At 36.9% G+C, this 23,417-nt stretch overlaps 1 protein-coding gene across 1 annotated transcript in view; it reads right to left on the bottom strand.

Moving 5' to 3' along the window:
• Positions 1-3,476: 3,476 nt before the first annotated feature.
• Positions 3,477-23,417, bottom strand: part of SLC38A6 (solute carrier family 38 member 6) — a 36,438-nt gene continuing 16,497 nt past the window's right edge. Inside the window, exons 5-15 of the mRNA XM_026053749.1 lie at positions 21,824-21,905; positions 17,518-17,600; positions 16,989-17,047; positions 12,479-12,544; positions 12,230-12,283; positions 10,543-10,622; positions 9,879-9,979; positions 6,843-6,967; positions 5,856-6,000; positions 5,665-5,759; positions 3,477-4,524 (exon numbers count right to left, since the gene is read on the bottom strand). Coding sequence (XP_025909534.1) covers positions 4,444-4,524; positions 5,665-5,759; positions 5,856-6,000; positions 6,843-6,967; positions 9,879-9,979; positions 10,543-10,622; positions 12,230-12,283; positions 12,479-12,544; positions 16,989-17,047; positions 17,518-17,600; positions 21,824-21,905 — 971 coding nt within the window. The 3' untranslated portion in view covers positions 3,477-4,443. The remainder of the gene's footprint in view (positions 4,525-5,664; positions 5,760-5,855; positions 6,001-6,842; positions 6,968-9,878; positions 9,980-10,542; positions 10,623-12,229; positions 12,284-12,478; positions 12,545-16,988; positions 17,048-17,517; positions 17,601-21,823; positions 21,906-23,417) is intronic.

The raw sequence follows: 23,417 nt of genomic DNA, 5'->3' as shown, positions 1-23,417 counted from the left end.
ACACAAACTAAATYCAGCACAACTTCCCAGCGATGCAAAGTTAAGGAGTTTCCAAGTTGAAAAAGAAGAAATAAATTATTTTAAGAAGAGCAGACATGATGGGCAGACCTAGGGTGCATAGAGGATGGACCTCTGGCAGTGACCACTGCACAGTGACCATTTGGGTTGTTCAACCTACAGCACATCCCCGACCAGTGCCAGGTAACTGTCCCTAATGCAAACTGAAGAGAGACAGAGAGGATACCACTGTTTCAACATCTCAATTTTCACTATATTGGGACAAAACAGAAAACTTTAAACAAACACTGCAATGAAAAGCAAGCATCAAGATGCCACGATTACATAGAACTACTTAGAAATAGTTCTTCTGGGGAATAAAATATGAGCAATAAATAAATAAATAAATAAATAAATAAATAAATAGGACAGGTTAAGACTACTTTCTTTTTGCAATGCCAATTTCTGGCATTATATACCAGAATATATACCACAGTATATACAATGGACACTTCCTCACACCCAGCTSACTACAGCCAGGCTGAAACTGGAGCAGCCTTCAAAGGGACAAGGAGTGGAAATGAGAGAACGGGAGAAAAGAAATCAAAGGCTACCAATTAATTCTCATCTCTCTTACATTGTTCTTCATGTTCAAGTAGAGAAAGGCAACCTTCTCACAGGAGTTCTGAAATGCTCTGGGRCCCTTCATCCATTCCTGACAAGTCTTCAGAAGAAGGTCTGGAAATGCTAACAGCAGATAATAAAGCAGAATCACTGGAATTTATAAATCCAGAAATTCAGAAAATAATCTATACATAAGAATAAAGAAATATGTATTTAGCAGCATGTGAGYACAGAAGTCCAAATTGCAGCTTATTTTGCTCAGAAAAACTTCTTGTCTAACATTATAGTGAAACAATTACAGGTTTTTATCCCTGTCATCTGAGTACAAGCCCACTCGGACCCAAGCAATACTTCTACCTTGAGGACATGCACTGGGCCTGCAGAAATAGTGCTCCAATAATCTCCATCTAGACAAACACCAGGTCTATCTGATCCCTTTCGGAACATCTATTTGGAAACAGTGCGAGTTTTAAGAGTACTTTTCTGATCAGGACACACTGGCATAACCCATAAGGAGACAGAAATACAATGTGTTTATTCTATGGGAGATCATAAGGATAAAAATAGCATTCTTACCTTTTTTTTTTTTTTCTCCCCTCCTCATTTTGGAAAATTTTCCAGATTTTTCTAAATTTGGAAATAGAAGTTCTCTTTCTCCTTTTTCCCATGTTTTAAGCTATGCATCAAACTTCTTTAAAGTGCCAGTATTCCTAACTCTTTTGCAGATGTMTGGTAACACATGGTCTGTAAATCACCATGCTTCCATCCTTTCTGCACTACAGCCAAAATACAAGAAGAGAGCTCCAGCAGAGGTGTGAATTGCTTCCATTCATCCTAGCAGAACATTAACTTCATACATGGGTATCAATCATTTAAAAGTCTACCTATTAGATAACACCTAGAGATTAAAAACAGTAATGTAGTGATTTTCATAGATTACATGATCAGCTGTAAAATTAACACTTTATTTCAGGTATTTTCTCGGCTCTGTTTTTCAACACGATGCACACAAATCCAACTGTCTGTGTAAGAACAGAGTATCAGCAAAATGTTGCCAACTTTCTGTACCTTTACAACTAATTTAAGCCTTCAATGTCAAAACTTCCTATTTGGATCTTAAAACACTTAAATTAACTGTAGTGATGCCTTATAAATACTACTTGATCATAAAGTGCAAGAGTAGGATACATCAGCAAATTCCCACAAAAATTCCCCATTCAAGTATTTCCTCCTGATTTCTAAGTGTCCACGAAAACAAAAACAATAACAACCCTATAATCCATTCACATAAAGCTTCCTGTTTTCTTTAGAAAGAGTTTTGGCTCTGTCAGATATAAAACTACTGCCTGATTTCCAGCTGCCATTGGTGGTTCTTGGGACACTTTTGTTAAGATAAATGTTTAGCTTTTTATGCTACTGATGGAGACACCTAATGTGGCTAAACCCCTGCAGTAGAACACAGAGTGTGAAGCTTGGCTGTTAAAGGGTAGTCACACATAGGGAGGTGGCTTCATCTGCTCAACAGGACTTTAAAAGGTTGGGAGAACCACAAGAAGAAAGGCAAGATGGAGAGCCCCAATCATTAATGAAGTGCTGAGAAAGTCTTGATCACAGACAGGCAGCAGCATCTCCTATGCTCACACGTATCCTGCTAACAGCTAGGCTGAGCATGAGGTTTCCTGAGCAGCAGGACTTGTTCTAATGGACAACACTGCTCAAAAAAGCAGCGTCTCTCCCTTGCTATTCTCAGCCCCTAACTTGGTTGAATCCATTCATTTTGTTGGCAGATCCCTCAACACATCTCCTTGGCCGCACTGCCCTGCAGCCACCACGGGCGCCACRAGCAGCTGTGAACTCCTGGCAGGAGGGGACACGCTCCTTATAGCAGCGACCAACTATGAGCTTGGCTCATCCTGTGCCCTGAGACCTCAGCTAGGAACTTCACACTAAAAATAACCACCGTCTGATCCAGGATATATCCCAGTTCCTGCAGAATGGGGATCTGAATGCAACCTCTGAGTTAAGTTTCTAGGCCTCTCCACACAAATCTACTTTTACATTAAACTCATAAGCAGCAGACTATTCCCAAGGCCTGTCCTCCAGGATGCCTTCAGGCCACCTATCTAAAAGGAAAAGCATCCTATGATGACAGCTTTTTTTTTTTTTTTTTTAAACTTCTGATTTTCAGGTTTTGGCTCCAGTTTTACACTGCAGCTTAATTGCACAGACCTGCCAGTAAGAAACTAGAAATGCCAGGCTCTGGGGCACCTAATCCATCCCAAATTATAAAATATAGACCAACATATTAAAAGAACTGTTTCAACAAGATTGTCTAGCAACTACTTTACTACTTGGGTACCATATGGTAGTGAAAATTTTATTTAAATGTAGCCTAATAGCGACTTTATATTACATAAATGTATTACACTTTTCTATGTTTCACTTGTGTCTTATTCTACTCCTCAGATATAAAAGTGCTAAGCCAAATTAAAAGCAATATTGCATCTGGAAGTAATGAAGAACTTTCCCACTCTCTAAATCTTGACATTTGAGTCAGAGGTCTGATTTTTTAACTTTACATAAGACATTAATGTGGAGACTTAACTTCCTTAGGGCAAGAAATCCCTGAAGAGATTAGGCTATTTCCATTTTAAAGAACTTAGATCTCATCTGAAAGTAAAAAAAATAAAAATAAATAAATAGCTTACACGACACCAGTCACTGCTTTTATTCTACTAATATGAAGTACTTTTGTGGTGGATAACCAATATTATATTTAACAGAGTCCAGTTGGTGTTGAAAATTGCACTCATGTTTCATTTAGGCACAAAAAGAACTATAAAGGGGTACATGAAAGTTTAGAGATCTGGGGTAAGATTAGAGTTCCATAAACATAAATTTTGTTTTGTCGCCAGAATGTTCAGAATTTCAGGTTTCAAGCCCAAACTTTCTCTGATCCCAACAATATATAAAATAAAGATATGATCTAGTTCAAAGATAAAACACTAGTAAGAGACAGAAAGAAAAGTCTTTTATTGGGAGGAGTATGGAGGTAAATTAAGTAATATTCAGAAACAGGCATTAATTGAAATATGTCTATTTTTAACTGCAAAATGGAAATACTTCCTAATGCTACTAAAACATAATATACTGGACGTGGAAACATCTTTTTTTTTTTAATTACTCTAATACGATTCAAGTAAGAAAGTGTAAAAAAAAAACAATAACAAACCTTTGAGGAAACTTTCCTATTATTATGACATGCCCTTTAAACTGGGCTGAAACAATCAGCTTCTGGATCCATATTAGGATAAATTAACCATTTCTCCGTGRTTCTTTTGTTCATTGAATCAGGAAGTTCTTACTATGAAATGTGTGAAATTTTCAAACTTATTTCACTGAAATCAATAGTAGTCTTTCATTAGTTGGGAAAATGTCTGACACGAACACCATTACGGACAGAAAATCAGCCCATCTCATTCTCTTTAAAACAAAACAAAGTTATTTCAAGGTTCTATTTTCTGTTCACTCAGCACATTTGGACATTATTGGATTGCAGTAATTTGTACACAGTTTTTTACCTGTCATTATTACACCATTAAAAACTAGYATTTTAAAACAGCAAAGACATTGAATCAATATTAAACTCAAGGCTAATCAAAGATTCATTATTAATGGATTAAAAAGAGAGGGTTGGTTTTTTTTCCATGGATAGCTCTGCTCTTTTTCTTTTGTTTTCCTTAGATGTCCACTTTGGCAGTTTTGGTAAGTCTCTGTTGGGCTGTCTTTCTCAAGTCCAGTTTAGATAGAGGCAATAGGCTTTTATTGATTAATCCAATTGAAAATGATTAGAATTAAACTGAGGAGACCGACACAAATGCCAAAAATAACCAGTGCACATGCCTGTGAAGAAAGAAAAACAAAACTTAATGTTTTACTGAAAAAAAATCATATTTTTAAGGCTTATGACTGAAGAGAAAAAAAATGCAGAAATAGGTTTAAAGTGTGTGTTTTAAGATAAACTTTTACATAACTTACTCAAGTCTTTAAACACARTTTTCTCTAATACTACCTGAAAATTGTATTTAGATAGGCATCTGCTTAGAGTAAAATTAAACTAAGCTTGCTCTAGGAAGGTTTATTTGGCTTGCTTGTACTATCCAGCTGTAAACTGCACACACTGGCCTGCTTGCTAGAATGCAATTTAACTTTTCACATAAAAGCTTCCTGAAAAAATTGAGAAAYACATTTTGCATTTTCCTCAACATATAATTCATATGATGATTGAGTCTTAATATTTTTAATAGCCAGATGATAATCATAGCTTAAGAGAACATAGACTATTGATTTGTAACAAGGTTTACGTACGTAAGACTTTTTATGGCTAAAGTGCACCATTATTATGTGCACCACTATATATTATTGTTTTCCTTCAGATTCCTTGTTTTGTCAATACAATAGTAGCCACAAGAACCACAGACTGGCTAAGGTCTACATATAATCCTTTTGTTAGCATTTTAGCCACTGTCATAAGCTTGCTCTGTTGAGCAGTGGTTAAAAATGCCCCCAAAAAAGCACAGATRTGGTACAAAAAGCAGGCTGCTAAAAAATTCCAACTTAACCGATCATTCCAACAAGAAAACCATACAGGAAAAAAAAAAGGGTCATTTTGAGAAAGCTTATTTACAAATCAAGCATAAACAGTCTCACTCAAATACAGCTTGGTCTCGTACTTGCTGTTCAAGCAAACACTAGAGCAATGAATAAAAGCTGAGGATTAAAAGTCATTATCATGTGAAAACTATATGGAAAAGCAAGATAATCAGTGTAGCACACAAACACCCTGCTGGTCAGAAATGTCTGTAAGAAAGGGGTTTTTGAAAGACCAGAGCTAATGAAGGACAGAAGAAAATGCTCATATATTTTGTGAACTGCAGGGAAAAGAACTTTGTCCCTTACATTATATGCTTTTTAATATATTAAAATACAACTAATTAAAGCTATTTTTTTAATATAATTAGGATATCAGAAAAAATAGCATACCCCCAGTTTCTGTGGTGATAATAAGTCTTCTCTGTTAAGTTTAAGATAAAACACTCCAGGATATACAAAAAGCAAACATGTTGATGTGGTCGAACCTTTAAACACAAAGATTTTTACTTGAAACATGCTGAACTATATTACTTTAGCATAGTACTCAATTTCTGGAAGATAAAGAAAAAAAAACACCTTACCAACTACTCCAAATACATTTTTGATGTCAGGCACATACATTGCAAATAAAACAACAATTGTAGTCAGGGTCAAAGTAATAAAAATATGGCACATCCACGACACAGGAAGATTAGAAAAAAATACCATCAGCACAGCTTTCCTTGCCTGTAAAACAAAATGAAAAACACTGCATTGATAAATGTATATAAATACATATTTTTATTCACATTTCACAAATTTAAGAAAAACAATTCAACATTTGACCACACCATTCAACACGTGAAAGAATAAATTAAAATGCAATGTTGCAAAAATGCAACAATTTAGCAATAGCTGAACTGAGCTCTGTCCTTCTGTATCACAGAGTTGACTTAAATATAAAAGCAGTACTTATCATGTGCTCCTTAGTCTTAAGGAACAGTTCCTATTTTCAAGGGTCAGGGAGAGGTGTGGAGATATTGCTTTCTTTCTGAGTGTGCTTGTAGACAAATGTCAGCATACTGGTATATAACTTATACACATACAGTTTGGCATCCACAATATTTTTTGTCATTACTGAATGAATTCTCTCAAATCTACTGTAGTAGTGATAAGCTAAAGTAGAAGTTGATGGTGAAATAGGTCAATATATGTTTTCAATTTACAATTGAGTTTTCAAGCGTGTGTGTGTGTGTGCTTGCAGACATGGAAATCCAAGTCAGCAAAACTCAATTTAAGAGGAAAAAAAAAAACAAACTGAATAAACTTTAGATGTTTTGGATTCTCTAAATTAGAAACAATGCTGTGGGTAGTTTTACCCTAAAATCTGTCTCCAAAGCACAAATTAGCTTAGTAGTTAGTTGTTACTGTGCAGCATTCATTGAACATATGCAAATAGGTGGTCTTTGATCAAGTACTTGACAAGTGAATAAGATACACAAGACGAGATGTGACTTAAATATCACAGTCTGCAAAGCATTAGTGTGACCATTGCTTATTCCAGCTTCAAAACGTTCAGGAGTACTTACTGGGAAATGGATTAGAGGGACTGTCAAAATCACAGCAAACAGCACAGCAAGTTTAACAGTCATGATGACAGTATCATGTGGCAGGTACCTGGTGTAACCTTGCAGTAATTCAGAGTCCACTTTGTCTGAAAAAAAAAAATACCCTTTTTAATCATTTGAGAATTAAGACTAAAATAATTAGCTACACATGTTAAACTTGCAAAAAAGATGCAAAATGGATTATTTTGGCTGTGACTAATGCAGAGTGGGAGGGAGCGCACGTAAGCATCACTYTGGCAGAACTGCTCTAATGAGTTTTAACCTGAGAGGTAACCTAGAGAAAACTGTAAAAAAACTTCAAGCAGCAAAGCCCAGCCTCTGTTGAAGCCAAAGCTATTAAGAGAGAAGGTACAAATATGGAGGAGAAAGGATGAGAAAGATATTTCAGCTTATAAAAGGATGCTATAAAACTTATCCAATCCACTAGTAAGGCAGCATTATGTTAAATCTTACCTGAACTTCACCATGTTAGCTAGGCTTTAAAGAAAAAGACAACTTTTAGTGGCCTGAAAGGATCAAGAAAAAATGTAGGTAAATTGCAGAAAAGTCTTTCAAATGTCAGAAAGAATTAAGGAATATACAAGTATGAGTACACACAAACCCCAAACTTTTTCAACAGGAGTTTTAATTTAATAGTTAGATAACAAAAAGCATTATTCACCGATTAGAACACGCATCTGGTAGAAGTCTGGACTTCTAGACTTTGCAGTTAGCATGGTTTGCAGGACAGTGTTTAAACTTTTTAGATAAAATTAATCTCAAAAGCATTAGTTTCATTTTATTAAGTCAAAGAACAAAGAAATATATTTCCGGACCATTTAAGTTTTCTATGAGAATTTTTTCAACTGTGACAGATCAGCAATATTGTAACCTATAGATTTACTCTTTTACGCTCAAAAAACCTGCATGTAGCCTGCCAGAATTCAGCTGGGAGGCTTGTCCTTGCTAGGATTTGGTTGTATAAGATAACATTTCATGACTTGGGAGGAAAGCTACAATTATATCTGCAAAGAAGAAATCCTCAAAACTGTGCTAGTTTATGTTCTATTCCTGGCTATATATTTCAATATTTTGCTGGATGGATAAGATGGTGAAGAACAATTAGCATCAGCCATGCTTCTAAAATGTATATATGTATGTGTAAATGTTACACATATATGTATGTGTAAACGAGTAGACATAAGAAGACAATGACACCCAAAGGGTGTCAGTCTGAATTCCAGTGTTACCCAAGGTATAACAGAGGACATCATCAGAACACACTCAACTGGGCCAAAGACTTCCAAATCAGAAGCTGCTTTCTTCAGCAATGACTCTTCTGAGCTCTCCACCATACATTTTTTGAGCTTTACAAAATTGATTCTGTTGTAGAATTACTACATTATTGTGCAGTTATTACCTGCTGGAAGTTGGTATTTTTGGTGCTATGTCAGACACTATCCCAACCAGACAGATCCTAATCAGAACACTTTTCTGTTGTTTTATTGCCTCTTCTAAGAAATGTTAATCATTCCAATCACACAGGTTAGCATACGGCCATCTCTTAAGAAAGGTGAGTTTGCAGAAGGTGTTAAAAGGATCCTCATAGGTGACATTGGAAGTCACCTATGGATGCATTTATGTGACAGAGTCTGTACAATAACACCCCAAAAAGACGGATAATATCACCAAGCAGAGGCAATTCAATTTCATGAAGAGTTCTATGCAAGTAAATAATCCCTAGCACAAATATAAAGCGAGATATGCAGAGCCAAATAACATTTCTTAAAAAGAAAGCATTGCTTTTTTATATGACARGATCCTCAAAGTACTGTTGAACTGCTGAACATTCAGAAGATCACAACAGAGCTGCTAGCTATGTTACACAGGACAACTAAAACTCTTGTATGGAACAAACACTCACCTACTTTTGCAATGCTATGATGGACCTTTAAAAACAAAAGCCACTATGTAGGTAGACCTGAAATCTTTCTGGATATTTGGCATATGCAAGAATAGCAGACAGTCACCTGTGCTGACACTCAAATAAAACATTGCACTCAAATGTATTCAAGAGTTTAACCACAGATTAATTAAATTGGTATATTGGCCATGTAAGTTCTACAGCAAATGCCACTGAAAGGAGTCTGTATTATTTGGTAGGGCAAGTTTCATAGGTATAAAGACAGATACCTCACTTTTCTGTTTTGGAGTAAAAAGGTGTATTTACTTAAACACTTTTACTGCCCTGTCTCCCAGAAACTGGCATCTGCAAAAAAATGTGCTCCTTGTCTCAGTACACACATCAAACAGACATTACCTATATCTCAGGAATTGTATTTATATAACAATCATTGAAGCCTGTGAGTGTGCAAGAAGCCCAGGGCCAAGCTTACACTGCCCTATTCTTTCTTAGGCTTTTGTCACTGACTTCTGCTGGAGTCAAGGCATAAAACTACACATCTTCTTTGCCTAATTCAACTGTTCCGATTTTCATGTTCCTGATCATTTCTTTCCTTCAGTCCTCTAGTTTGCTTTCACGTAAGACCAGCAAAACTGTAGGTCTCCCTGATCTTAGGGCTGGTTTGCTGTGGGTCAGAGGGCTCACTGCTAGTTCCAGCTCCCAAACGGCCTGCRGATATCACACGGTCAATCAGAACACTGGATTTCACTGGGAGAGGTACAGCCTTACTGCAGTGCACCAGGTATAGCCTTTCACCATCTGCACCAACAAATTCCCATCAGATACCAAGTTTTCTTACTTGAAAAGTACTTTGCAAAGTTAAATTTTGTCTTCTCAGGACCAAAATTCAAGAGGATCCAAGCAAATCAGTGCATTAAAAAACTCAAATATCCTAGCTATTTTAAAACTTTGCATGGATGGTTTTCAGAAGTTAAGTTTTTAGGATTTCAGTGAAAAAAAAGACATATTACAAATACCGTACAGTGCAAGCTGCATCAACTATTGTTTACTGTTATTAGCTTGCTTTCTGAACAAAACTTTAAGAATATACTTACCATAAAAGGTCAGGTACCCAAACAAAGCAGATATAAAGTAAATTACGAAACTCAAACTAATTCCTGTGACAGTTACATTCTGCATTCTCCTTTTGGAGGGACTATAATGTGGGGGGAAAAAAAGAGTGCTGTTAATCCATATTGTGGAACACTGATCACAATGTTTTTTCTCAAAGTACTTTTACTCCATTTTTCATACAGACTACTAACACTATCCCTATCCAGTAAGGTATTTRGACATGCCAAGGTGATGTTATTTTTTTTAATTTTATTTACATGGGAGGATGCAAATTCAGAGGCAGGAGCAGAATGTGGGTCAAAAAGCACTGAATCTAACCTGGCCAAAGGCAGATTCAGTTGTAGCAATAAAAATTTTGCTAATTAGTACCTTAAGAAATGACTTTTTTTTCTCCAGATAGCCAGAACAATGTACTGACACTGAGCATGGGGTCGTATTTGCTACTTTCCTCTCCTGTAAGAGTGGAAAAGCCAGTACTGACACAGACTGAAACTACAGATACCCCAAAAACACGAAGACTACTTTGTTTTCGCATTGTTTGATGGCACTGACTTGAAAATAAAAATGATTCAAGGTTAATTTAGGAAAAATGCAACATAAACATTACTACTACATTTTCATACTGCATGTGTTTCCATACATTACCTTTGGAGCTCACAGTAAATGGGTAAGACTGAGGTATGGCAGAGAAAAGAGAAGGCCATGGTCGGTACTGCATAAGCACTCTAAAAGAGAAGAAAAACATCTTTTGTGCTGTTTGGTGCTGGATGATTAGAATATTATCCGGATGAATTCAAAATTCAGTTCAATGCCTTGGAAGTTAGGGGAGACCTTTTCGCATTAATGCTTTGAGATACAGATCCAGAACACAGAGTGACCCTTCTGATCATTCCACAATCATTCCACATTTTACATTCCATAAAACGGTACCTTTTTAACTGACATTTCCTCACTTCATGGTCACAGTTTGCCACATTATGATCAGCACATGCATCAACCTATCAGCAACACATCATGGCATCTATGGGCTAACAACTGAAAGACTCTTTTTACCTATATGGATGCTCACCATCTAAGTAAAAAGTAGGATTTGCCCCAGAGCCAGCAGGTCATTCACAAAGTTTTCTAAGATAATAAAATTCAAATATCCATCGTTTCCTATCATAGGATCGATTCTCTTAACCTGACTTCACTATGTTTGTATTATTCCCTCACAAAACTTTGATATAGCAGCCAGAAAATAAAACATGCTTTGACATCTGAAGTTTTAAAACAGCTACATAATTAAAGYTGTAACCACTCAATTAGTGGTTTATTATTTCAAAAACTTATTCTAGAAGAAATGAATCATCTAATGCAGCTTATTTCAATTCTCACGTAGGAATAAGCTAAACTCTAGCAAGTATTTTTTTAATTGACATAATCAGGACCAGTAAAACTATGGCAGTCTCAACTCATTGAGCTAAAGAGGCAAATGTAGCACAGATGAGTCCCAACACTGCAAAGCACAAAAGGCTGAAATCTCATGGTAGATGTYTCTGGTCAAAGCTGAACTTTTCCTGTGATCTACCAAATTAACAGCTCTCTTATATTTCCCTTGTCCCAGATTTCTTCTCTCTTTTTGTCTTTCGGTAAGGGGGGAGTTAGAGGGAGATGGGGAGTCAGATTCTTTCATTCTTTCAGACAAACGCAACCAGCTGCGTCCCTCTCAAATTTGAATATACCACAGGCCTATCCCAATTAATTTTTTCCTTACCCTTTCCTGTTCAGCCCCCAGAGCCTACTTCCTTTCCTATACGCCCTGAAGAGCAGAAATGGGATTTAAAATAGCATATTAATTATCAAACACCAGATCTGGCATCCAATGAAATGCACAAGACTGCATTTGGCCTGAAGAATTCCTTCAGGTAAGAATAAATAAATAAATAAATAAATAAATAAATAAATAAATAAATAAAGTTAGGCCCTGATAGTTTAAGGAAACCTGTTCTGCTTTGGAAGGAATGGACAGGGTGCAGTCAAGCTGACTTCCAACTGAGGGATATCAAGTTGGCTTCTTGCAGTGACCTGCCTGCAACAGGAGGCTGATCACTACAGCGCTCGTTATACTTAATGTTGGTCGTATCTGCAACGTGTTTTCAAAAATGTAAACTGTGAAAACTGACTTTCATATGGAAGAGGAGTGAGACTGGGTAACAATCAAGAACAAGGCCAAGAAATGCTTCAGCAGCCTGTAATTAGTTTTATGGAAGAAAAGCCTGCCCTGGATAAGGCTTAAATTTCTTTAAGAACAACCAACCTTGGTTAGCCTATTGTTAATAGAGAATATTACCTCTTTTGAGAAATGAAAGAGCTTTGCTTTACACTCCCCCGTAGAATTTGAAATCTGTAAAACATACAGAGAAAAATGACATAATGAAAGAATGATCACAAATTATATATCTAGAAACTATAAAGTTTCAGGTAGTAAAATTAAAATGATTAAGAAGGAATTTAAACTACAAGCAATTCTGAAAGTGTTAATGTAAAAYGCATTACAGGTATTAAAATGAGAAGAGCTCCAAAACTGCATGCACTTTACCTGTAAGTTCTCTATTGCACTATTTAGAGGTAGAGGACAAGGGATGGACCATTTTTTAATCACAACCTGCAAYGAGAGCATGTTTAAATTGTAAGAATCCTAAAAAAGAGGTTAATTTTGACATACACCTAGCTGACACATTGCACTTGTAATACAAATCAAGGAGCGACATGTGGTTTGTGCAGCTGCTCGGCCACAGGAAAGAGGGCTAGAAATCCTTRTCCTTGCCCAGGCCCTTCCCTGCAGTGCAGGTGACACTGCACGAGGGGGCACTTGGACAAGGGGTGATGTGAAGGGCGGCACAAGCAGCGCTCTGCACCCAGCCTGGRCCTCCTCCCCACCAGCTGCTCCCCGTGCAGAGGAGCTGCTCTGTGTTTCCTATCCCGGGYGCTTTCCCGAGCAGACAGACCCTTACCAGAGATAGAGCAGAGCCTCGGGCTAATCTTAAGAGGCAGAAACATATGGTTTGGACTAGAAAGCGGAGGAAAAAAACAACAAATGCAATTATTGTCACAGAATGTCACTGGGGCTTTATCTACACCCTGCTGCTTTAGGGACCGCCAAGAAACAGGGCTGAAAAATCAAAGGGAAATTAAAATGAGAGGTTACCACCTCTTTCAAGAGTCTATTTTAAAATGATAGTTGCACTGTTCTCTTTACCCTAATTAATTTGCTATTGTAGTTGCCTGGCTTTTTAGAGGTTATAGTACTTTTGAAGCCTGGAGCAAATAATTAAAAACTTAATTAAAGACTCCAGTTCCTGAGAAGAATAACATGGGAGAGAGCCTCTCTTCTGTCCCAAGGAATTCGCTGTTTGCTTTCCGACGAGTGGTGTTTCCCAGCGCATAAAGATTAGATGCTCCCTCCTGTCACCAGTGCCAAGAGCAGCAAACAAATGCTACCTCCAGACAAAACAGGGGCAAGGAAAATAGAGGGTATGGCGCAATAATACAAGYCTTAAATTTCATGACTTACAACTTAACGCAAGGTACAGAACTTGGAAGCAGCTTGCTCAAAAGTGGTCTTCGGTCCCAGTGAAAAAAACGATTTTCAAAGGAAATGGGAATTCTCCAAGCACATTCTGACACTGCATTTACATTGCTTTACATCAGGAGATCTGTTCTTATCTGGTCACTGCTTGGCTCAACTGCCTCCCTCTGTGCAACGTAAATAGTAACCTTATCTAAGCAGAGGTGCAAGGAGGGGATGAAGATCCCAGTAGAACAGGGAATGGGAGACTATGGAAAACCGTAAGCAGCAGGGAGAGGGATAAATGCTGTTCCAGGATGGTGGTTCTCAAGGGGAAACTAAAGCAGAGGATTTGGAGGCTTGGTGGGAGCTATGACTGTGGTTGGGAGAGGCTCCCTAAGCAATGGAAAAAGTTTATGAAACTAAAGTGCAGGTTTTGGGAAAAGCCATTTGTGACTGGGATCTGCAGGCAGGAAAGATCAGAGTTTCCTAAAGCTAAAGAGCAAAGGCAGATGTACATGGAAACGGTGCGGAGGAAATACAGACCTTAAAATCTGAAGAATGTTCTTTTAAAATGAAGTGAATATAGACTTAGGAGAAAAGAAATACATGAGAAAAATAAAAGTAAAAAACACTAGTTGTATTTAAAATCTACGCTTCATTTGCCTACTTGCGTAATTATTCAAATCTGTTTGGGTTCCTGAGTGTATTTTACAGTGTATTCGCAATGAGGTCACCAACCAGAAAGGGTTTTTAATTTGGCTGTAGCCAAGTTAGTCAAACAGTCGTGTGGAGAGCACAGACAATCTTTCTCCAAAACTTCTTTTGTGTCAACACTGTCTTTGAGTGCAACAAACATTCGGTTCTCAATGAAAAAAAAAATCAAAAAACAAAATTCAAACATAAATTCTAATGTAAACAGGGTATGCCAAGCCCATACCAAAAGCACTGYGAGAAAATAATGTCAGGGGTCTCAAGATGTTCTAGCATTCCCACTGATGCTGCTTTTTCACATCCTGCAGTGAGAAACAGGCACCCCTGGCTGTGTAGCAGCACCGACAGTGCTCAGCTGAGAGGGGCTCTCTATACTTAACATCATCCATTACATACGGCAGGGGCCCCATCTTCATCAGAACATTCTGTTCTTGGAGCATAAACAAGAGATGGAGAAAAGTCCTGCCAGGAATCATCAACATCCCTGTTGAACTAGCTATCATTAGGGATGTCCCCCCCACAAAATCATCTGTCTTGACTTCTCACCAGCATCCAATATAGCGAGAGGAGAGGCAATAAAAGCAACAAATGTTTAGTTTCATATAGGATTAAAGACAGGGAAAAACCATCAGAAATGAAGTGCTTCAGGATCTCACAGAATCCAAGTCTGAATTAGCGGTTAAATACGTGCAGGTTTTCTCCTCCATCTTATAGTTTTAGTTCTTTTTCTCCCAGTGAAGACAATAACCAGTATCTTTATTTCACAGGAAAAGCTACTGAAGTGCTGGCAGATCTGTGACCTGCCAAGGTCCCTCGGGGCACATGGAGAACACAGAGGAGTCTCCCGACGTTGAGCTCGGAGCACTCATGGGACAAGGCTGCCCCAGACATATGCCCTAGACATATGTCCACTGGTCTGTATAGYCTGTGCTCTATTGCAGCTCTCCTTTCTGCAGGCAGTACTGAAACTGTGGCTTGCTGGTGTGAAGCTGAACAGATGGTGTGAACTTGAAAACATACAGAACTATTGTATATGCAAAATATAATTGTATTGCTTCCATGCGACTAACTGTTTTCTTCTGAAACAGATTAAAGCATTTTTGGTGTACAAAAATGAACATTGTGCAAACTCCATGGCCATTTCAACAGTGCCTACCACCCACTTCAAAGCCATTAGATATGAAAATGGAAATGCATATGATGCCTTTTCGTTTCAACACCTAAGCAAGTCAGAGAACASATTCAGTAAAGAATATTAGTTTTCTTTAAACACACATAATAGCTTGGAAAGCTTTTGACCTCACTTAGATTTGCTTTGGCTTCTTCTTTGTCTCTTAACAACAAAAAACAAGCATATAATTTTTATCACTTATATCATTGCATAATAAATCTAGTAGTCTGGGCACTCCTTAATTAACACTTTATATCCATGTGTTTTGCTGTAGAGACACAGACCTAAAGTCTACATCCAAACACGCTACAGTTGGATGTWCAGTGTGCAAGTCTTGTTTGCATACTTGCCTTCTCTGGGCCCAATATTATTTTTAAAGCTTACACCCATTACAGTGGCTAACCTCAGAGGCGTGCACACATTTCCATCAAAATCTAGGAACGGAACGTACTTTAAAACTGCTGCAACTAGGTGCAGGCCAACACCTATATAATCATTACAGTTGGCCATTTTTCCTAAGCAGATTTTTAGGAGAGAGGTCAAAAGTTAAGGTAATTCAAAAATAYCACAAACAAATACCCATTAGCTCTGGAGAGGCTGTTGCTGTTTCTCAGCGCAGCTCTGAGGAAGAGTATTTCCCAAGGTCCTGCAAACACCCCTGTCCTCAGGGGATGCCCCAGGCAGATGTTTTGACAGCTTTGAAGTTTGGTTTTATCACATGGTTTAGCTCCTAATGGATTGCYGTGGTCTCCTGGATGGCATGTTTGTTCAACTTGCCTTCAACTCTGTTTATCCCTTGGTAAAGCAGGTATTAAATGCAAGTCAGCGCAGGCCAGAATGACAGCAGAGCAGGGAAACACTTTTCCTGGCTCCCAAATAAGGCTCTTATTTCTATATCTAGATGACAGAGTGTGAGYTGCGTGGTTGTACTGCATATTACACATGTGCATTAACACACTTCTTTCCTGGGGGAAAGAAGAAAAGGCAACTTAAAGGCACATTTTTCCTCTTAGATCTGCCTAGCAGGTCTCACTTGTGATATTTGGAAACATCTACCTCACAGGGGCCTTGAGAGGGGGAGTATCAGGGTCAAAAACCCCCACATGGCTTAGAGAAAAGAACTTTTCCTTTCAGCTGCAAAAAAAGAATAAGGTCATTGACATATTAATGAATCTTGTAAACTGCCTTAATAAAGTCCTAGTTTTCTTTGCCTTTTTTTGAACTCTGTCACTCCATCGTACATGTAAATTTAATTTATTTGAAATATATTAAATTTTCTTCTGTGCTAGTTACAGTAAGTAATAGCTAGAAGCTAAGAAAACAGAATTTCATTCCATTAGCAGTAGGGAAACAAAAGTGTATGTGCCAGTTCCCTTCACTGCTCTGTCAGCAAAACAAAAATCTTGCTACATTAACCGGTCCAAAATATAATTATTTTAAATCTTTTCACATGCTCAAAAGCTCRTACGCATTTTCATGCCTCAGCAAAATAATTTTCATTTGTCCAAGTAAGTATATACTGAAGGCAAAGAAAATTCTGTATTTTACATAAAACATAAGAGGACAAAGACAATTCATTTCAAAACAGGCTTATAAAAACATTTAAACAACAAGAAAAAAAAAACCAGATAAGCTCTGCACTGATTTTTAACTTACCACAAGAGCAAAGTACACCATAAAGAAAAATGATAAACTACTTGTGTAGCCAAGAAAGCCTGTAAAATAACAGTAAAAATAAAAGAGAATTTATAAGGAAAGTGATCCTAATGTACAGCTAAAGCTTTACATTTTAGGCATGTTTTCTATTACAGTGCTTGGTATCTGGGGCTTAGGACTCAGAATAACAACATTCCAACTGCCTGTCACAGATCATTTATGTAGTTTTGTAGGGCAGAATTAGAACTGGCTTACCACTAATGGCATGCTGTAAGTAAATGCAGCTCTTTAATGTTCTGCTGTAAAGATTTTATTTTAGTATTGCAGACAAAATACTACCGCAACCCAAGTAATAGGTTAACTAGGCAGGGCTGCAAAGCAGAACATGCTACAACAACTTAAGCAGTCCCCACCATCAACAGCCCCCCGCCAGCTAAAATAAATAAATAACCCATTAAGGTTTTAAAGTCTGCAATTGTAATTACTGCCAAAATAGAATAATACTTGCTTCTCTCCTTTAATTACTCACCGATTTTAGGAAGAAGTGCAAGAGGAAAAACAATGCAGACTGAAGTAATCAGGAGGAGCAGTCTCCCATCAAGGTACCAAGACCTGTTGGAAAAGCTACTTATGACGGATACGAAATTTAAGAGTACTAAAACATATATATACACATATATACAACCACTTGGATAATAACAACAAATAATAATTTCCAGGCTCACATGCTATTTATATGGGTTTGTATTCTCAGGTTTTTTATTGTGACACTAAAATAAGGGATCTTGGTCACAGAGGAAGCGGAGCTGGGTCCCGTCCTGAGCCATTTGCCACGGGCGAGGGCTGGGATCCCTCGGAGGGCTGATTTCTCCAGGGCACAGGAGGGAAATCATTCTTTGTGTGCATATACACACCAGAATTAAACAGTGAAAAGATACAAGTTATAATACATAGCATAAACTTAAAAAATAGACACATAAAAGAGGACTGGAGTACTATATAAAGTCTTCATTCCTTTAAAACCTATCTGAAGTGTGAAAAATATCAAACCTGAACAAAGGGAAGTACGGATGTACAAGAAACAAAAACATCTTGAGGGTGGCTCCCCCTAACTTGGAAATAACCATATCCTGTACTGATAAACATCTTGCACATCAGCCTCTGACTTTACTACCTATAAACACCTTGGCCTTTGACCTTCAAGTTTATTTAGTCCAGGATATGGTTAGCACCTAATAAACAGGCAGCACCTCAAGTTATCATAAGAAAAGCAGCATAACACCTGTGTTAAAAAAAAATACCTTGTACATTTATTAACTATCATACATAGGGGACAAACATTTGTGCCACTTGTTTAAAAAATAAAGGTATCACAAATGAATACAAAAATGTCAAGGCTGAGGGCATCTTTGCTCTATCAAGATGAAAGTGTCCCTTAATTGACAATATAGAGAAAAATTCTAAAAACGTATCGCCCTTCAAAAATTATATTGCTAGTGTAGGTCTGCTCCTGCCTCATGTGAGAAAACAGCTTTACCAGGATAAGCTGTTTGCTGCAGTATTGTTACTATCAGTTCATCCTATCCAATACAGTTCCCCAGTTATAAAAGTTCAGGCAAAAAAGCATTTCACATTTACAGGCCTTCTGTCAAGAAAGACTTTAACAATTGTGTTATTAACTAAGATGTTATTCCCAAGTTCGTGTTTGCAGAGTGTATCTTGCTATATTTAATATTCACATTTTTTGGATGTTTTGCTTTCTTTCTGTCTTTCATGCTGCATGTTAGTATGAGAAGCAAGAGGATGCAAATATATAAGGATGCTGCCCTTTGTGCGAGATTAGCTAAAATGCCTCAGATAATATGGGAGTCCCACATACATGTCACCTGTGTTCAAGAGGCCGGAGAAAACACATTATTTTGGCTATTCTCTTATAAATGAAGAAAACAAACAAAGAAACAGAGTGGTGGGAGGGACAGGGAGAAAAAAATTAAATAAGGTGATGTGAAACAGGGGAACATAACTTTGTAAGCTGTTTAATTTCTGAATATACAATTAATTTAAAGAAATCCCCCCCAGAAAACCAAAACTAAACAGTGGACCATCTCCTGGTTATCAAAAAAAAATCTTTTTTTTCCCCCACAGATACTGTTGTAAAAATACTCTTATTTTGCAAAGGCAATATATCTTTTGTATTTATTTTAAAATTAGTTTGATCTGCAAATTTCATCTTACATGATAAAAATGCTCCAAATTTCAAATATGGAATATAAATCTCCTGACTCTACTGAAAACACTTTGGCATGCAGATGTTCCTTATCCCTCCTGCACATTTTAACCAAAAGCAGGCATTTATAAATTGCTTTAATTTCATTCCTGAATGCAACAGGACAAGAGATTCATATGTTCTAAATTAGGATCTTACACTAAGTCCATATCAATTATATAACACACAAGCAAGACAACTTAATTGCATCAATCATATCCTCCTGACAGGGTCATTAAATGTTAACAGAGGGCTAACAAATTACAACTTTTTAACGCAATCCTCATTTGAAACTATGTTCATGTCACCAAAGCTATGTGAAATTCTTGTTAGGTAGACTGAAATATCTCAACTTGCAATTAACAACTGCTTATATGTTTTTGTCTTTTATTAAAGATGTAAAACATTAAGATGTATTACACACTGTCTATGATCCTTGCAAACATATGCACATATGCTTACCTTAATCTATAAAAATACTTCAATGTGCAAAGCAGTCTTTAAACATATTTTATGAAAGTATATTTGGGGATGATATATGCACAGAAAGTATTTTTCACASATAGTTTAACTGTCACTTCTGATACATTCTAACTACTTTTTAAGATAAATTAATTCTGCACCCAAAGGAGAGCCTATCAAGTGGCACACTGGCTTAACTGAAACAGAGCAGTCGTACAACCACATCTGGAAACAAGTGTCTAGCTAAAATAGTTCAATCAAACTAGTCAATATTTATGCCCTCTGCATAAATAAATTGCTATTTAGGCTTGGTATTAGATTACCTATTTGTGTGGAACTATCTCCTACAATTAAAAAACTCCATCATTAAAGAGCTATTGAAACACCTGGGAAGAAATATATGTTAAAAATATATTATGATATATTATGGCACTTAATATGGCAAAAGGTATGAAATAACCTATAAATAATTTCAGCTTTTTGCAAATGCAAGACAACTAAACTTCATCCACATCACAGAAAGTTTTATTTCAGGTAAGGAAGACACATAGGTGGTGGCAGTGCTAAGAGCACAGTAAGAATTACCAGAATATCCAACTTTTTATCATCAGTTAACCCGACTGCCTCTCTGCAGTTTCTCATTTGGAAACCCTGCATTAGCACCCTGGTAAACAGTAAACTCTGGTGGGAGTATTACCAAATAGGTGGCTTAATAAATCACTTGTTTATACTGTCTTGCCTAGACAGTATAATCCTTTGCTCAGCACATGTGTCTAAGGTGCTGGGCAACTAGGATCTCTACCATTATATGAATGTTCCTAATCTGTTTATTTAGATCATTATTACTTTTTCTGTCAGTGTGCATCAGCAGAGCTGATATTTAAAAAAAAAAAAAAAAAACAGCAGCAAGTGATGTTATGGGATAAATATAAGGGCAGAGAAATTGGCACATGCATCTGGCAAAAAGAGCAGTAGGCTCAATGTCACTCTGTATGAGAGAGRAGTTCAAATATCACCTCAAAGGAGAAGGTGTTAAGCTCTAAATCAAATGTTGATGACAAACAGCTGGAAAAGATGCATTAACAGACTAAAAAYGTCATATCACACAAAACTTAATAGTTTTCAAAAGCTCTTACAAAATCTGTCTTATTGCAAGGGCAGGGAAGGGAGAAAGGCAGAAAGTAAGACCACCATCACCCTTCCTTTCTGAAAATATAAATATAACATTATTGGTTATAAACCAGAAAATTGCAGAGGAAAAATGTAACTTGAACTAAAGTACCACTAAAAACAAAACAAACAAAAAGAAATGATTTCAAGCTGAAAATTCACTCGGAGCATTTGTGTTGTACAAGCATCACAGTCTTGGAGAGTTTCACACCAATCTCAATCCAGGGAAAGTGCTTATGGTAGAGATGCAAACATCTGAAAATATAGCTGTGAGACTGTGTTATGTTGCAAAGATCCCCTKTTGTGAAGGACAGCAGCATTGTAATAACCTGGACAAGATACTTCAATGCTGAAGCTGCGAAGTTTGTCTTAGCACAAGCACAGATTTCTTGCAACAGTTCTGATAGAAGTTTGAGGGATACACTCATTACACACAGCTTTATAGCTAAATTGCAAAGAAGAATTTCTTTACTGGGAGCCAAGCTGAGGAATTATAAACRAAGTCTGGAAACCTGGCATTCTTCCCAAGACAAGTCCAATTACATGAGGAAGACAACAAAATATTTAAATTTAAATGTCTGCTCATTTTCGTACTGTGGTTTTGAAATATGTGATGACATGACAGCAGGTTAAATCTTTCTCCTCTTCTCCCTCCTGCCCCCTCCCTGATTCTCCTTTTACATTTTTATACAAGGGAGATTTTTTTCAAATTGGGTTTTGCCACCAATTTAAGGTTGTAGAATGGGAAACTGTTACGAGGAAAGAATCAGGTTCCCGTGTCCTGCAGAAGGATTACACATCCCAGATACATTTTATATTCCAAGTACTCCTGYAAATCACTTTTTTTTAGCATGTAACATCAGAGGAAAGCATCAGTACCCATCTCCTTCAACAGACCTCAACAGAAATACATATCGTTTAAGCATTTTTTCCTTACCCACTCTCATCGGCTCCACTCAAGAACCCTGCAACAGCACCAGGAAGTTCAGACTTCACAATTAAAAGATAGGATGACATAGCTGCAAACACAAGTAGAATAGATTTACAAGTGGAAACTGGCAATTCTTGTAACAATTATCATGGCTTAACCAGAATTGTCATGTAGGGAACAGTGCAACTATTTAATAGACACCATGGCACCAGAGAGAGATTTTTTTTCCATATGCTTCCTTTAAAAACAGCTGCAAATCTCTAAGCATTGCACTGATGTTAGCTAATGCCTGCAAAGAGACTGTTAGAAATCTTGAAATGAGGAAAAAAAAATATAAAGGGAGTATAAAGCAAAACAATACCAAATATATTAGCTGGATATATGGAYGTGCAAGGCAGAGACAGACTACATGGCAGCACCTCTCCCCCTTCTTCTCTACCCTTAATATACGATTACTGGTAATGAAAACGACAGTAAGTTGTAAGATTTGTTTCCCTTTTTTTTTTTTTTTTAAAAAGGAGGCTGATTTTTTCCTAAAGATCTTATTTTTATTGATATTTAATTGCTGTTACACTATGACATGTAACCCAAAATTAAACACAAGAAAAAGACTGCAGGAGTTGCTTTTATCCTGCCAGATCCGGCCCTTGGGAGGTAAGAGGTTTATCAGTGACAGATCCCTGCTTCTAATGATAAACCCACCACCAAGAATACTCCTACAACCAAAATACATGCAAAGCTACACAGGTATTGCAAAGAAGAAAATAAATTCTAGTATTTCTTCTACAAAAGCAATGACATGAAAATTAGCATTTATAATCCTACTGAGGAAAAAACAATAATGCATACAAATAAATCAAAAAATCTAAAAGCTACTTCCCCTGCATCATTCTTCTCCTTTGCCATATAAAACTATAAAAGGATCAAAGGTATATAACTTTTTTCATTATTTTTTATCTTTCTAAAACTCATATTAACCTAATCCCTTCACATATTGCTCCTGATGCCTTTTTTCTTTTATGTAAACAGCAAGTGTTTATGTATGATTTAAAGACCAGTGGAGAATTGTTCTACATATCAAGCTATACAACAGCTTCAACAAATATCAAAGTCTACATGGAACTGTATTTCCACCCTTTAAGAAGCAAAAAAATCCCTGAAACAAAAGTTCAGTTACATTTGAAGCTTGGAGAAATTTCATGTGTTGTTTGCAAATTTTGCTTCAGTCATCTGTATTTCGTAATTATTTAGAGCTTTATACTTCAATATTTACAAATACTTTAAAATAGTAGCGCCAATATTCATAAGGTAGGCCAATAACTTCCACGGACTGGTTTGAAGACCATATTTTCTTTTTTTAATGTGACGTTTTCACATTTTTAGAAATGTATGGACTCAGACACTGACAGACTATTGCACTTAATGTTAAATTTTGAAGAAAGCAAAAGTGTCTCTATAAAGAAAGTGAACTGTGCTAATACAAAGTGACACGTACCTACAGCATGGTTAAATTAAAAACATTTGTTAGGTCACTAAATAAGGAAATATTCACTTCTTGATAATTAAAACTCCCACTTTTCCAATCTTTAACAATCTTCTC

The sequence above is a fragment of the Nothoprocta perdicaria genome, unplaced genomic scaffold (genome assembly GCF_003342845.1).
Source record: "Nothoprocta perdicaria isolate Ctin4 unplaced genomic scaffold, notPer1 scaffold_118, whole genome shotgun sequence".
In the NCBI taxonomy this organism is placed as follows: domain Eukaryota; kingdom Metazoa; phylum Chordata; class Aves; order Tinamiformes; family Tinamidae; genus Nothoprocta; species Nothoprocta perdicaria.
The sequence above is the reverse complement of the archived record's forward strand: the minus strand, read 5'-3'. Positions and strand labels throughout refer to the sequence as shown.